The 16733-nt window shown below is 37.3% G+C and overlaps 1 protein-coding gene across 1 annotated transcript; it reads right to left on the bottom strand.

Moving 5' to 3' along the window:
* Positions 1–789: 789 nt before the first annotated feature.
* LOC109211092 (mannosyl-oligosaccharide 1,2-alpha-mannosidase MNS1-like) lies at positions 790–12261 on the bottom strand. Its single transcript, XM_019374593.1, has 14 exons — positions 11805–12261; positions 9958–10005; positions 9173–9367; positions 6048–6160; positions 5266–5331; positions 4968–5139; positions 4142–4231; positions 3856–3980; positions 3644–3709; positions 2782–2890; positions 2588–2686; positions 2094–2177; positions 1839–2009; positions 790–1368 (listed from the first exon to the last, which is right to left on the bottom strand). The coding sequence occupies exons 1-14, from the start codon at positions 11955–11957 to the stop codon at positions 1120–1122; spliced, it is 1740 nt and encodes a 579-aa protein (XP_019230138.1). The 5' UTR covers positions 11958–12261; the 3' UTR covers positions 790–1119.
* Between the last annotated feature and the right edge of the window lie 4472 nt (positions 12262–16733).

The raw sequence follows: 16733 nt of genomic DNA, 5'->3' as shown, positions 1-16733 counted from the left end.
AACTTCGGCAAGCACAAAACATTACAACCAAAAAAAACAAAACACAAATTCTAAAACCCAAAAATAAATGCCAAAACATGAAAAAAACTTCAGCTCCTATCCTAAAGTATCATTATCATCTGTTTAACTCTGAAAACTTTTAAAAATTTGAACGTCGAATCACAGAAGAATTTATAGAAATTACATTAACAACATGAACAACCTATCAAACTAAACCCTATCATAAATACATGAATATCAAAACCCAAAACCAGAAATTAAATCATAAAACAAAACCCAGAAAGTTAATGCAATTACCTGTGATTAAATCGTAATATGGTAACAACGACGACTAGCAGTTGAAAATTCGAAAGAACGACGAAAACCGTTTGATTTCTGAGAAGAGCAAATCGAAAAACGCAAATAACGGGAGAGAGAAACAGTAGAGCACTAGCGTATATTTGGAGAGAAAGTAGTCTTTTAACAAAAAAGGGTAAAATAGTCTTTTCAAATGGCTTTTAACAAAAAAGTGGGTATGGGTGCAAACAGAAAGACAAAGTAGGTACAGGTTAAAAGGGGGCGCCCCGTACAATTTTTACAAAATAGAACATCTTTGGCCAAACTATAATTTCAAAAAGGACAAAAAAGAGGGTTGTAGTTGTACGAAGGTGGTCGTGTTTGAGATACATTAAAGCAATCCAACGGACAATATTACCCCGACAGACTCACAGCACTAAAAACAAAAGTTACTCGGACATAAATTTGATCCTCAACCATGGCTCGAGCTGAGCAAAGAGGTTGTCCACAGTCTTTGAAATGAGAATTTACCTACTATATTTAAAAAACGCAAAATAAAAAGGAATGATATACAAATACTCGTCCAGTCGTCCAGCCCCAAAAAATATAGAGCTAAATGCCCTGTACTAGAATACAGTCGCTAGTATTAAGGGAACGTATAAAAGGAAACTAAATAACTATGCTACATTCTCATAACTTCTCCTATACTGAACATTTTATCAATGTTGGGGGGAAAAATTCCACCAATCTGGTTGAAAGAAGTGCCAAGCAAAATTGCACTTGAATCCCAAATCCCAAATTGGCCTTTTGAATCAACAACTAAACTAATGATGACCTGTGAACCTACTTATTACCAAATCGGCCTTCTCTCCTGGTCCGTGGCCGCCTATATGATGTTGTTTGTCCAACTGAACTTCCAGAACTCACTGCTGGATCATTCCGGCTAACAATTTTTATGGGGTGGGCTTCTGTGTTGAAGACCCACTCATCTAGTGGAATGATTGAAGAGGGTGAGAAAAGAAGGTAGAGATATTTAAGAGTCTCCGCAAGGAAAAAGCTTTGCATCATATCGTCTTGCACGCCGGTATTAACCTGGGACAAACACCAACAACACGTTAAAAATAGATGTCCAAAACATCTCGAGAATCGGGTTACACGTACGGGAGGATGTCAGAGAATACACTTGTCTTTCATCGGTTATGAAATGGGTCGTTTGGTTCAAGGGATTAGGTGGGTTATCCCGGTATAAATTTTGGAATTAAACTTATCCCGTGTTGGTTGGAGGTATTAGCTAAACCCGATATTCTTGTTATACCAGAATCTAGGTATAACTTAACTCTTATCCCATATAGAAGGTGGGATAATTATCCAGGTTATAGTCCCAGTTCTAATCCCAGGATTATGGGATATCCTGGTTTTGAACCGAACAGCCCCTAAGGGTAATGTCCTGGATCACTCCACCCATTGCCTTAAAGTTTTGGGTTGGATGCTCAGATTCTTTCACATGAATTAATCTTTAACAAAATCACCAACTAGAGTTAGGAGTCTGAGTTTGTACTTACATCTTTAAGTCCAACATATCCAGACTCTATTCTCGAGTTCTTTTCAAATGCTTGAAATATGTTCCAACCCCACTCTTGGTATGTCTTGTTTCCAGTTAAACGCCAGAGGTAAAATAGAGACTCAACCGTTTCTGGCCTTAGTATGTTCCATGATGTGCCCACAGTCATATCCTGAAAAACAATCACAAATACTTTATCAGCATAAGCAAACAACAATAACAAATATGTACCAATAAAATAATTGGTAAAATCAACCTGCCCATCATCATTAAAGAAATAGTTTTCTCCTGCCAATTTTGTAGGTGTTGACTGGTAGAAGTTATAGCAAGTCCAAGCAAGCTGCAAGAAGAGGTCAACATATCCAGTAAAATAGCAACACTCAAGCTTCCTATTCTAACGAGCAATAATGGAAGTAGTCAATATGCAACAGATTAAGCCCACTGATCCTATGTGCCTTCTTTCCCTTTTATCTGAAAGAGAAAGTTAGAAGGTTGAATGATAAAATCTGGACTGTAGCCCACATTCAAAACCTACATGTTGTTTCATAGGTTGTTTCATGCTTCACCCTGTAACTCCACCAAATAAACTAAAGTAAACCAAGCAATCATCTGGAGTAGGCAGAACAATGTCCATTTTAACCTAAACAACCTCATACTCAAAGTTGATGCAAAACTTCTCCATCAGATATCGATGGTCAAATAAGAACTTAAGTCAAACCATAGTTTAGTGCTCTACAAGTTCAAATTTACCTCTTCCGCCAGTGATAAGAACTTCTGAGACTCGTCAGGACCATAACCAGACGACCCTAAAGCTAACATTCCTGGAGCGAAGCATGCAAGTTCATCCATCTGTATAGAATTCAAAAAAAGGTAGATTAAACAGGATATAAGAATAACACACATCACCACAACTCCCAGCTACCAATTTGAACCCTATACATCACCTTGTCATTTAAAGAACTTCCAATCTTCTCACCAATATAAGCAAAAGATGATGGGGTAGTCCTCCGCACCAAGCTTAAAAGACCTTTCATTGATGTCTCCCACATTTTTCTGTTCGGAAAATTAAATGGAAGAACTGTATGTGATACACTTTATGATTGCAAGTTGCAAAAGAACATCATACTCATTTAAAATCTCAGGAAAGAAATATGCATTGACATACTTTGACTTGGTCCACATTTCTGATCCTTTTGGTTCTAACTAAGCAATTATAACACAAAGTTTTCAAACAATAACCAATTTCATCTTCCTGCACTTCAGAGCAGTAAGGGATAAGGAGCTCGTTTTGCAGCTTAGGTTTGATATCATGTATTTATCAGAATGATATAAAAATAGCAGGAACTTTCTCTATAAATTAAAAAAGTAGCAGTAAATTTAATCTCTCTTACTTCGATTTTTATATGTATATCGAATGATATTTTAATAGCAACAGCTCTAATAATCCAGGCCTACTTTTATGTATTTAGATTACATCAACTCCTCAGCAAGTTGTCATTTTTTCTCCTTAATGGTCCTTTTTCTGTTCATGTTCGATCTAAATTCATGTTTTTCCTCTGATTGGGTTTCTTGGTAGTGCTCTAAACATGTAAACATTTAACAATATTTCTATGTGTTAGGCCGTGATGCATGACAAAGACTTGAATTCAGACCCGACAAAGTATTCTAGCATTAGTTTATACACTTTACAGTTACGGATCCATCAGAACTGCAATCCATCATGTCAAAACAGGAAACCACTTGAAGTTCTGAATAGGAAAAATGAGAAGTAAAAAAATAAAGAAAATTTAAACTTAAGCTTCTTACCTGTAGTGTCCCACAGCAGCTGTTTTGTTTCCTTGTATCCAGGCCTTGAGTAAATATTCATAAAAGCTGAAATGACATAGTTTTACTATCTAAATGTACAAAAGAAACAAAGGAAAACTAAATGCCAGTGAACAGACAGATATGGTGATACCAGTCCTCTTTAGGTTCACATTATCAGATCTGTCATATGGAGAAAGATAAATGAAAGCTACCTGTCCCCCATGGCCCCAAACGTTATAGTGGAGTATGACGTTGTCCCTCTCTCGGGATTAATGTGTATTGGAAGCAAACCATCATCTGGAAAAGTTCTATTAAGTTCTAAGATAACATTCTCCACCTGAAATAGGAACATATGCCATTCGGTCACTAGCAGAACATCGTTTCAAGTATGTGTAGCTTAATCAATTGTCTACCATGCCAATTTTGGAATTGTAGTTTTATTTACTAGTAGTAGTTATCAAGAAGTTATACTTTTTGAGAAATTCTATTGGCACATACCTTCTGTTGATACTTTGAGTCTCCTGTCCTTTGCGAAAGAGCAATAAATTCAAGCTGCTCAGAGGCAGAATCTGCCAGGATACTATTACCCTGAGAGCAGGGAGCACAGTAATTTCACCAAATGTACACTAGAACTACAGCAATGTAATTACATATATGTGTTCCATGTGTTCGTGCATAGAAAATTTAAGCATCATATATCAGATGCCATGAGACTGAAATATTCAGATTTCAAAAGATAGTCATTGGTGTGCAAAAAAAGACTGTCCAAGTCTTTAAGAAGAAAAGAACAAGTAAAACCATATATCGCAGTGACTGCACAACAGCCTCACGGCCCTGCAGCTCCCTAATATGCCCCAAAGAAAAGAAATAAAAAGCAATTAAAAAGAAGAGAGTTGGATTCCCACAGGAGAAAATTTCAGCAAAAGGACATCATCACAAGATGGCTGGCTGCACAAACAAGTTGAGAGTATGTGGGACAGTTTCTAGAGAACTGCAATTCCTAAGTTGCAACAGACATGTTTCTCCCAGCAAGCTGAAGTCAGTTGGGAGAACGCCTGGAGGAGGATGCGAGAAAGAGAGAAAACAAGGATTGGATCATAAGATCCTTTAAGTATATAATAAGAAAATTAGAGCATTTAATAACGTACAATTCTTCATTCACTCAGTTCCCCATTTAGATACTCTTCTCCTAATGATGCAGGGTAAAGCATCAAATGACTCGTCAAATAAAATTTAGAATAATTCCCTATATCCTTTTCATCATGAGATACATGAGTTATACTACAGCGGAAATCAACTTGAATTTGGTATAGTTCAAAATTACCCCTGTCCACCCAAGATTATGCGGATTCCCATGTGACAAGTTGATAATGTTGTAAGGGATGCCAGATGGTGTATTCCATGCAGGCAACAGTCTGTCAGCAATATCTTTAGCCTTATCAAGGAAAAGCTTATCACCAGAGAGATCATATGCACTAAGAAGTCCACCGACAACTCTGTTGTTGAATTACATAAAGAAACATTGAAACAAAAAACATAGAAACAAATCGTCAAAGCTGATAAAAGGTATCAGGAATCCAAGTAAACTCATTACAAAAGCATATTAAACCTTATAAAGAAACCTTATGGTTGTCTCAAAAACACTGGCATCATAATTCTTGTTGAAATCCAAGGAGCTTGCAACCCACCTGCCATCAATAACTTGTTAGCCACAAGCAATGAACTCTTAACTGAAGCACAAAAATATATATAGTTACAAATTTCAATCACCTGGCAATATTGTTTCACAGAGAGTAGAAGTACACCTAATACATAACCCTAAAACCCAGAAGTAAAAGGGATATAATGAAATTGACACTTCAATTATTTTGGAAAGTCAAAATGCGAGACATCAAATCCACAATCCAAGGAAACACAGAACTCTAAGCAGTCTCTCACTAGGTGAGGACTTTGGGGACTCTGGCTGTTGAGGAGGAGGCAGTTAGGAGAACTGCAGACGTTAATCAGAGAGATGACAATAAGTATACAATGTTTTACTAACTCCAGATGCATTTTAACATTATTGCATGAACCAATTACTTGATTCTGGTGATTCCCGGTCATATTTAAATAACAATTCATTTTCTTCTTTACAACAAAACTAGGACCATAAGTAATATTGTCAAAGACAACCGTGGTTATTGTGTGCAGAGGAGAGATCACCGTCAAATAAGATAAAGTAGAAGATAATGTATCCACATATACAAAGCTGGTTTTCACATAAAAAAGCTCTCAATCTAGAAAGAAAGGGAAAAGGTACAATCAAGAGCAATCACAAAATTTTAATATATAATACAACTAATTCCTGAATTAGAATAAGAAAGATAATTCGGGGCTTTTAGGGGCAAGAGAATAATGAACTCACTCTCTAGCTCTCTGAAACTGCTCATCCAGGCCCATGATATATAATGTGTCAAGAGAATCTATTAATGTTGCCCCAAGACCACCAAAACTGTCAACACCCTTCTTTGTTTGTGGCTGGCATTGCAAAGGTTTATCATGACAATCAAATCAATACAGGCACATGTCCAATAGAGGATATAGTATAAAGTTCCACAAGCACATAGCAGAAGCAGTTCGAAAAGTATCAAGGAAAATTTATCCTCTTAGATTCAGTACTGAACAACGAACAAAAAGGGATCTCTCTTACAAATTTTCATTTCCTTTCTGATTGTCATAAAATTATAGTCACCACAAATAAAAGTCACTGAGAACTAATACCAATTCCATCTAGATTCTGTCTAGGAATATTTTGCTAACAGGTATAAGCTTCTGGGTGAATTTGATCTTAAATCACGTGTTCAGTCAAAGAAAGAAAAAGAAGTAGGGAAGTGGAGAGTCGAATAAATCATATATGAAGCTAGCAATTCCATCAAGAATAAGATTTGTTCAACATAAAGCTATTATACTCGGAAGCAGAGCCCAAATACCATAATCATAAACAAACTTCCACAAGTTTTTACCTCGCAGACAGACTTTTTATTTTTTTAAGAAGAACAGGAAATATCATGTGCAACAAAATACTTATTACAGCGCTTATTTACTTTCTCCGTAACTGATTGTTTAATCTTGTAGAAGATGTAGATTCTGTAGTTGACATCTAGCGATCTTTGTAACTAGCACAAGACTATCTTTTTGTTTCTTTTACCTTTGGGATCCTGTAACTTTGTTTGTGCTAAGGACTACTTTAATTGTTAATAAAATACCTGTTACCATGCTCAAATAAAAAATTTCCCCATAGAAGTTATTGCAAATGCAGAAGACTGAAGTTTTCACTTTTGATTGCACTAATGCTCCTCTCTCAAAGCTTTAACATAGAAAGAGCTTAAAAGATGATAGCGTTATCTTCATTACCAGGATACTCAAAATTCTTGAAAAACTTTTTGAGAATCCAATCGTATGAATAATCTTCCCACATCTCGACAACTCCTAGTGTTCTAAACCGCACTTCGACATGAAAGGATTCTTGGGATGAGAAATAATAATATGTAACTTCTTTATGTTTACTTAAAGAGTGAACATTAGGGCTGTGCACGGATCGGATCGGATCGGATTTAGCATATTTCGGATTCGGATTTCGGATTGTGAAAAGGGCAATCCGAATCCGATCCGAATTAACATTGGATCGGATCGGATTTGAAACTTTGGATCAGATATTTTTCGGATTGTCGCATAATTATCCTATGTTGGATTTTATTCTATACTGTAATCTGTATACTCAAACTATTACTTTTAATGCTATGATCAAGAAAACAATATATCAAATTATTGATTCATTTCCAACTTCTATTATCTACTTCATTTCCTTGAAACAAAACAATATATCAAATTAACAGAATGGCTTCTTCTAGCAACTATTCAATCCTTTTCTTGATCATAGCATTATTTTCCTTATCAAGCATCAACACAAGCAATGCAGCTCGCAACCTACTGCAACTTCCAAACTTGCCAACAATACCGTCACTGCCTCAGTTGCCTAAAATTCCCAACTTGCCAACAGCAGTCACATTGCCACCATTGCCAACACTTCCAACAGGGTGGTTCTCTACTACAGTGTAGTTTACAAATATAATTTCAAACAGAAATTTTACACTTTAACTTGATAAAGAGCGAACTTCATTTCAAATGAGACCTAAACTTTAGGCCGGAATTCAATACCAAAAGCTTCTAACATTTGAACTTCTATCAGAGGTTCTATTTGACCATATTTCTGCAAACTAAAGTCCACTTCTGAATATTCACTTAACAATGAAGAAAATACTTTCCCGGATAACTGAAACATCACCTGCTCTTGACTGGAAATCGTTTGTGAAGACTTGAGAGGACTTGGAGTTCACTGACTTGAGACTTCGAGAGGACTGAGATGAAGAGTGAAGACGGCGGAAGCTTGGTCGGCGTCGGACTGAGATGAAGACTTCGAGTTCGAGAGGACTGAGGAATAGATCTGTGAAGAGAGGCGGAAGAGACTAGAGACTCAACATCGATATAACCTAGGGTCAGTCTCTGATAAATGAATATAAGGTTACTTAACCCTAAAAATTTTGGATAGTATTTATATATAGGTCATATAACTTCGGATTTCGGATCGGATCGGATTAAAAACATGCCAATCCGAATCCAATCCGAAAATCCGAAATTTTATAAAACATAATCCGTATCCAATCCGAAAATCCGAAATCTGAAATCCGAAAATCCGAAATAGAGTGGATCGGATCGGATTTCGGATATCCGATCCAAATGCACAGCCCTAGTGGACATAAGGGTAAATGAGATGCTACAAAGTAAAAAGCTATTATTTTTCCGTTAGATCAATAGCAAAAGGACAAAATTAAAACTAAAAGGTAAAAGAAAAGGCAAAGGTTTCTAGCTAGAGAGTTAGTCACTTTGGAATGGCCATAATTTCACCAATAGTGTCAAGTGAGAGTATTTGAAACAAAAATATAAAGTGGGAGTATTAATTAATTGGGACTTCATCCTTTCACATATTTAAATTTTGAGGTAACTCCTTTTTATCTGAGAAACCCTTGAGTACAAGATTTTTTTTAATCAGTAATCTTGAGTACAAGATATTATTTTGTACAAAGGAAAGAACTAACTACATAAGATCGACACCTATGTAGGTATAAATTATTCTTCAACTTGTAGCCAAATAAACCTAAAACATACACCACCAAGGGTGAAATTACATTTCAGAATGTAAATTATTCTACGCTGGGATGAAGCTCTTGATCCAACATTTTCCCAACAAATATTAGGGATGACGAAAATATGAAGACTCGCATTTAAATGATCAGCTTAAGGGTAAGGCATACAAAGTGTTCACAATCACTCCAAGTAGAGAAAGAAAATATAAGAAATCAATCAACAGGGTAAAGCATTTAATGGCCAACTGAAATGCCTCCACCAAAGATCTGACTGCTAAGTGACTAAACATAATGGCGAAAAGGCAATATTTCTACAAAGAAGACTTATTAGTAGCAACAACCAGACCTGAAGTTCATCATGGCCCCATGCATATTTTTCATATGAACTCCAGGCGTGAAGCATAGCATCTTTCACTTTTTCTCTTCGCTGAGCATCAATGGGGTCATCAGCGAAATCCTTTTTCTTCATCACATCACCACCACTGCGACTAAAATTCATCTTTTCACCTGATACACCTCGACTATTCTTCAACTCTTCCAGCTACAGTAAACAAGACCATAAATGGAAACAAAGCCAGCAATTAAATCATGATGAAGAAAACAGAACGAAATATTTAAAACCCCAAGAATTGTGAAAGCGCCACAATAAACAATAGAAAACTAGATGGACTTTGCCCAAACAAGTGATGTTCGTTTTATGTTCTTTTACAAAAAAGACCTAGCAAGCCCTAACAATAAGATCAGTTGCAGCATAAACCTGCCAGAACACAGATGGGGCCCATCTATTCCTTCCACCACCACTGTTGCCAAACCTATTGCCCGCACCACCACTATCTTCACCATTGCTCATTGCTGTCCTCAAATACCTCTCCCCCATAGGCATAAGTATTTTTGTTACAACATAAAAGATGGTTGAACCGAATTGCAAGAATTATAACTTTATCAGGTTTTCAACTCTAAACAGTGAAACAATCTTTTTCATTCAGTTGGAAGGAGGAGAAAGGGCTACTTACCAGCAAAATTATAAGAAGCTCTAGTATAAAGATTTTCCCCACAAGCCAAGTATTACAGAAGAGGTGAAAATTAAACATACCAGTTCAGATTTTGAAAAGAAAAGCAGAAACTGCTTACCAGATTTTGCAACCGTATCACTTCTTCATGCAACTTAGAGATCTCTTCCTGCAAAATCACAAGTTCATTGACAAATTGCAAGACAAACTGAATTTAAAACTTCAAAAATGTCCAAATAACAAATGCATCTAAGAACCACTAGCTTGCTTATGAACTATATGTATAAATAAACTTCTACATCACAAGAAGATCCCATGAAACAGAAGAAGAAAATTCTATATAGACTGAAGGGCAATAAGCATAAAAAATCACTAGAACTTTGGTACTACTAGCTAGAAAACCAAATATCCCAGGGTGCTTGCAACCAACAAATAGAAAGCATTAGAGTATTAGGATTGGACAAGGGCCGTGTTTGACCAAAAAGTGTTGAGCTTTTTAGTTAAACCAATTAATGATGAGATGATGGATGAATCTTAGTTAAATATAATTAATTCTAGATCTAATATTAGGGGATATTGCCTGTACGGATAATGTCTGAAGGCATTGAATATCAGATATGAGTTCAATGATTATCAATGAATACTACAATAATATGGACATGCAATAAATGTAATAAATGGCAATAAATGTAATAAGAGGGAGTTTATCACCCAAAGATAACGTGACTTGGATGATTTTCCCACCTTACAACAATATGGAAGGATGGGAATCAAAAATGGATAATGGATCCTTGGATCTAACAAATGGAAAGTGAATAATATATCTTGGTTCAGTAGTCAGTGAGCAAGACAACAGTTGTATATTTTTCTTTTTTAACTCTTTACAAAAAGTGTTCTTATCAGAGATCAAGATCCCCCTTTTTGTTCTCTATCTCTTCCTATTTATAAGGTATATTTCCCAGAAACCCTAAAAAGTACAAAATAAGGAATATCCAAAGGAATATTCCTTGTGTCCATATCTGAACCTATGCTACCGTTATTTCTTCATCTCAGCTGCCCGTCTTTGGCATCAACCCTCTCGAGAGCAGCCTCCTGCTATTACACCGCGGTCGACCCCGTCCTTGGTCTCGCTTATCCATTACTGCCAAGTCGCCAAATTTAGATCAATACAGGCCGTACTAGGTTTCGTGACCCCTAGGAAGTCTTCTTGTTGCATCTCTTTTTTCAACGTGGGTCTAGTATAGTAGAATTCCAAGTCTGGCCGTAAAGACCTGGGCACGAATCCCAGCAGCCACACTTCTTCAGAAGTTCTGAATTAGTTTGGGACTAAGGTGTAGTTGTTTTTGTTGCTCCTTGCTAAACAATTTATCCTTATCAAGGGTGATATTACCACCGTAAACCAACTTAAGTTTCAATTATCAATAAGAACCTCAAAAATATTGTCCTGAAGCAACTAGAAGATCTCTGAAATGAATGCCTATAAATCTCACAGTCTATGTAATCAAAAATCAAATATCGCTGAGAACTCTTTAATCCCCATACTCAGTGTTGCTGTTGACAGTTAACTCTTTGATAGGAGAAGAGACTTGCTAATTCATTTTGTAAGTTCTACTTGAATTCATTGTATGAATGACCTACCGACAAAAACACAAGAGATAAATCCAGTAAAAAGTTGAACTACCTTGAATCTTCCAAAATATAGTCTATCAAATTTAATGAGGACTCTACTAATACAGATACAACAAACAAGCCTGGTACGTCAAATGGGGCTCTCAATTCTACAATTGGAACACATAGATTCTCCAGGAAAACACAGACAGTGTTATTATTGTAACAAAGCAACAAACTTGCTGATAATTAAAACGGAAACTAGCAACGGCAGAATCAATTAGCCAAATTATGGGAGTTAAGAGTGATAATTTCAAATAAAAGGGAGTTGATAACGAAGTAGGGAAGAACAAAAAGTACCTGGTGATCTCGGACTAAAGTTTGTCGATCCCAAAAGAAGAAAGTACCAAATACAAAAACAATGAAAAGCAATGCGAGACGCTTAGGCCGTTTCAAATAGTAAGATGGATTGATGAACCTCCACCTATTGGCGGACGATCTAATCCTCCCCATTTTACTTCTCTTTAAGAAAGGAGAGGGGCGAAGAGGAACCTATGTTAAGCTCTATATCGTTTTTGTTTATCAGCGAAATCAAGTGAAAGATCGATCGAGATCAGGACTGGTACGTTAAACAAAGGGGAAAGACTCCATTAGTCCATTAGGAAATAAGGGATAGTGAAAATTAAATATAAGTACAGACCAATAGCCGTTAGGGCGTAGGTTGGAGCTGCAGTGTACTTCGGTTGGAAAGAGAACACCCTGCTAAAATAGTTGGTGCTAAAATTGACGTAGAGCCAGACATGCCGTCGTGCCAACTTAAGAATGCCAAGCCAACTAGCTAGTTTGGAATGTGCACGAGTAGGCGGGGCGGATCTATAATATTAATATATGACTTTAATAATTTGCGCTCAAGTAAATATTTATATTAAAAAATATATTTAATATATAAAAGAAATTAGTTTGGACTCAACCGTTGGTCTGGTTAGTATAGTATATTAAATCGAAATTGTCGTAAGAATACATAAACTTCAAATTCTAAATTCACTTTTGTTAGTAGCCACTTTTAGACTAATGTTAAAAACATATCGATATTGTTATGAAACTCTCAAACAACAATTAATATTGATTAATAGCAACACTCAGTACATGGAAATAGTAAACAACATGATAGACATTAACGACATTAGGATAGGAACAGAATGAAAGCAGGGGGAAGGACAGAGCCACAACGAGAAATAGCATGGGAGAAAGAGACCAGAGAGAGGAAAGTTTTTACAATATTCAGCCTAACTATACTACTGTTGCTATTCCCCTATTTAACTATTCATTACAATATACTCGACCCGTCAACCCGGATCCCAAAATAGCCCAAAAGCCTTTGTGGTGATCGTTTAGTTCTTCTGCTTCTCCTAGTTGGCCCAATTCTTGCATCTTCAGACAGCCCAATAACCTCTTTGAGCCCAAATTCCTCATCCATCATGACATTACCCCATCCTCAATAAGAACCTTGTCCTCAAGGTTCAAGTAGAGTAACACTGATGTCATAGTGGTGAACTTATGAAGAGTAAAATCGGGAGCAAGAGCTCCTTCATGCTCTTGTAGTGGATAGCAGACAACTCCAATCTCTGCCTTCCCTTTAACCTTGGTGGCCTTATCCCAAGAAATGTAGGCCTTTAACATGCTTCACTCCATTCACATGACCTTATAAATGAAGGGTCTTTGTTGCTTATCTCTACAAATGCATGTTGGATTTCCCCAGGTGGTAGGACATCAATCGAAATGTAACATTGCATCGTGAACCATGTAGTGAGTATTTGGATGTACTGGTAAGCACAATTCCACCCCGAATCATCAAGTCCCTCATGGATGTAATGGTGGTACGCATAAGAACCTCGAATCAGAGAAGTCATACATCCAAGAACAGAAAGATCACTGGATGTGTCATCTAAAGCTGCAATTAGACCAGTACCTGTTGGGTCTCTGAAGTTACTAGAAACAACTTCAAATCGAAGGACTAGAATAACGACAGCGGAAATAACAAGTTCACTTGCAAGTTGTAAAATAACATTTGTGACACCAAATGGAGCATTCACACCCATGTTTATAACAGTACGACCCACCTTTTTCCTTGCGTCAATAAAGAATTGGACAGTAGAGGAACAATTACTATCCAACCCAAGACCAAACATGATAATAGCCCAAAAAGTGATGCTGCATACACATATCTGCATAAGTTTCCTAAGAATTCCAACAGTAATGAATACTTTGTAACGACCCGACTGGTTGTTTTGAGCCTTAGCGTGTCGATGGCGGTTTGAGGCCATGACTAGCTTCACTTCAGGTATTATAACTTGTACGCGTGGTCAGAATTAAAATTCGGGAAGTTCGGAGTTGATTTGAAAAGAAAATTCTCATTTCGGAAGCTTTAAGTTGGAAGAATTGACAAAGATTGGATTTTTGAGTAAACGACCTCGGAATCGGGATTTGTTGGTTCCAACAGGTTTGTATGATGATTTTAGACTTGGGCGTATGTCCGGATCGGGTTTTGGATGATCTAGGAGCGTTTCGGCACCTATTGTGGAAAGTTGGCATTTGGAAGGATTTCATAAATTTGGGGTGGAAGTGTATTTTAATGTTATCAATGTCCGTTTGGGATTCTGAGTCTGGGAATACTCCGTATGGTGATTCTGGTATTGGGAGTGCGTCCGGATGTGGATTTGGAGGTCCGTAGGTCATTTCGGGGTCATTTGGCAAAAGTTAGAAATTTGAAGGTTTTTGAGAAGTTTGACCGGAAGTGAATTTTTCATAACGGGGTCGGAATCCAATTCCGGAAGTTAGAGTAGGTCCGTAATGTCGAATGTGACTTGTGTGCAAAATTTGATGTCAATCGAATGTGATTTGATAGGTTTCAGCATCGAATGTAGAAGTTTGAAGTTCTAAAATTCATTAAGCTTGAATTGGGGTGTGATTCATGATTTTGATGTTGTTTAGTGTGATTCGATGCCTCGAGCAGGTCCGTGTTATATTACAGGACTGGTTTGTATGATTGGACGGGGTCCCGGGGGCCTCGGGTGTATTTCCGGGTGGTTTCGGATCAATTAGAGTTGTTTTGGAACTGTTGGTGCTGGTGTCTGGATTCCTTCTCCGCGAACGCGAAGGAAGTCCCGCGTTGGCGAAGAGGAATTTTGGGGCTGCTGAGATTTGGCCTTATGAGAGAGACTCGAACACAGTGAAGAACTTGACGGACCTACGCGAACGCGAGTGGGCAGTCGCGAACGCGTAGAAGGAAGTGAGGACTGGGCCTGAGTTCGTTTGTCCTACGTGAACGCGAGGCTGGGTATGCAAACGCAAAACAGTGAGGGTGGAAGGCTTCGCGAACGCATCGTGAGGAACACGAACGCGAAGAAGGGCAGTGTCATTTTAAAGACGAGATTTGGCCATTTTCATTCATATTTCATTTTGGTTGGGCGATCTTCGAAGCTTTGAAAGAGGAGATTTCATCATCTATTATGAGGTAAGTGATTCCCACCTATTGCAAGTTAAATACTTGGACTATATATGGATTTTAACATGGAAATTCATGAAAAATTTGTAGAAATTGGGATTTTTGATAGAAAACTTAGAAATTGGTATTTTTGATTTTGACCATGAATTTGGGCATGGAATTGGGAATAAATAACATATTTGAGTTCGTGGGGTTACGGGTGAAGTTTATCTTCGAAAATTTTCGGAATCCGGGCACGTGGGCCCGAGGGTGATTTTTATCGACTCTTCGAACGGAGTTGGAAATTGTTGTATATTGGATTATAATGGGTATTAGAGTATATCTTTATGGATTTGCACATTTATTGACTAGTTTTGGAGCGTTGGGCATCGGTTTGAGTTGTTTGAAAGGCTTGGGAGCCGGCTATAGAACTTCGGAGAGAGGTAAGTCTCCTTCTAACCTTGTAAGAGGGAATTAACCCCATGGGTGAATTGAATTAATATGTGCTTCTATTTGTGGGGGCTACGTACGCACGAGGTGACCAGAGTCCGTACGTAGCTACTAATTATACCTATGTCCGGATAGTTTAAGGTTTACACCATGCCTTGTTGATACCGTTATTTGATTATGTTTATTATTTGCCTTGAAAAGAATTGAGATCGAGTATGCTTATTAAATACCTTGAAAAGAGTTGAAATTGAGGATTTCGAGACTTGAAAGTTTTCATTTGAATTTCGTATTTTTGAAAAAGAATTGAAGAATATTATAATAACTTGAGAAATCTATGTGCAACCGCGTCGCAAATATATTCCGCGAGCGGGGTAAATTTCCACTACTCTCATGGAGCGGGTTGTTCGCCTCGGTAGGTTAATAGATGAATCTATGGTTCGTGGCGTTCGACCCTCGGCAGTGCATAATTTATATTTATATGTTGGTTCATGCTTTTGGACCCTCGGCAGTGCACAATTTATATTTATATGTTGGATCGGGCCGTACAACCTTAGCATGACTTGCGCATGATAACTCTTGGGAACTAATAATAATTGAGATTGCTTTATTGGCTTGAGATAGAAATTGTTAAATGATGAAAAGTAAAATTGGAAATTTCCATTAGTAAGAGAATTGTTGATTATTTCCGGTTATTGAATTTTCAGCTATGTTATGTCTTCCATGCTTAAGTATAATGTCGGCATTTTATTGTTAGCCCATAGTAAGTGTCGGAGTCGACCCCCCATCACTACTTCTTCGAGGTTAGACTGGATACTTACTGGGTACGCGTTGATTTACGTACTTATATTACACTTGCTGCACATTTTTGTGCAGGTACATATATGTCTAATGGCCTTGTGAGAGCAGAGGCGTGTTTAATGCGGGGACTTAGGTGAGCTGCCTTCCATATTACGACCCGCATCCAGTAGAGTCTCCTTCAGAGTATTTATGTTTTTCCTGTCCAATTTGTATTCCGGACAGATGTTGTATTTTATTTTACTTCCTAGTTGCTGCTCATGCACTTGTGACGCTGGGTTTTGGGTTTATTATGGATTGTTTGGTATTGAAATTGCTAGAATATTATTATTTACTCTGTAAAACTTATTTCTTATTACTTAATTGAGGGGAAAATATGATTTCAAAAAAAAAAAAATACTAAAGAAATGAGAATCAAGTTAATTATGTATTGTTGGCTTGCCTGACAGCGGTGTTAGGCGCCATCACGACCTTTAATTGATTTTGGGTTGTGACATACTTAGCATAATAACCACTCATAACAATTTCTATGAGAACACTTTTACCCACACAGTTTGTGT

The sequence above is a fragment of the Nicotiana attenuata genome, unplaced genomic scaffold, assembly GCF_001879085.1.
Source record: "Nicotiana attenuata strain UT unplaced genomic scaffold, NIATTr2, whole genome shotgun sequence".
In the NCBI taxonomy this organism is placed as follows: domain Eukaryota; kingdom Viridiplantae; phylum Streptophyta; class Magnoliopsida; order Solanales; family Solanaceae; genus Nicotiana; species Nicotiana attenuata.
This window is presented reverse-complemented; position numbering and strand designations above follow the sequence as displayed.

Coding starts and splice junctions, on each gene's coding strand:
- LOC109211092 (XM_019374593.1), bottom strand. CDS start 11,957: ATGGGGAGGATTAGATCGTCCGCCAATAGGTGGAGGTTCATCAATCCA. Junction 10,006..11,804: donor CTTTAGTCCGAGATCACCAG/GTACTTTTTGTT, acceptor GTGATTTTGCAG/GAAGAGATCTCTAAGTTGCA. Junction 3,710..3,855: donor TTTGGGGCCATGGGGGACAG/GTAGCTTTCATT, acceptor ATGTCATTTCAG/CTTTTATGAATATTTACTCA.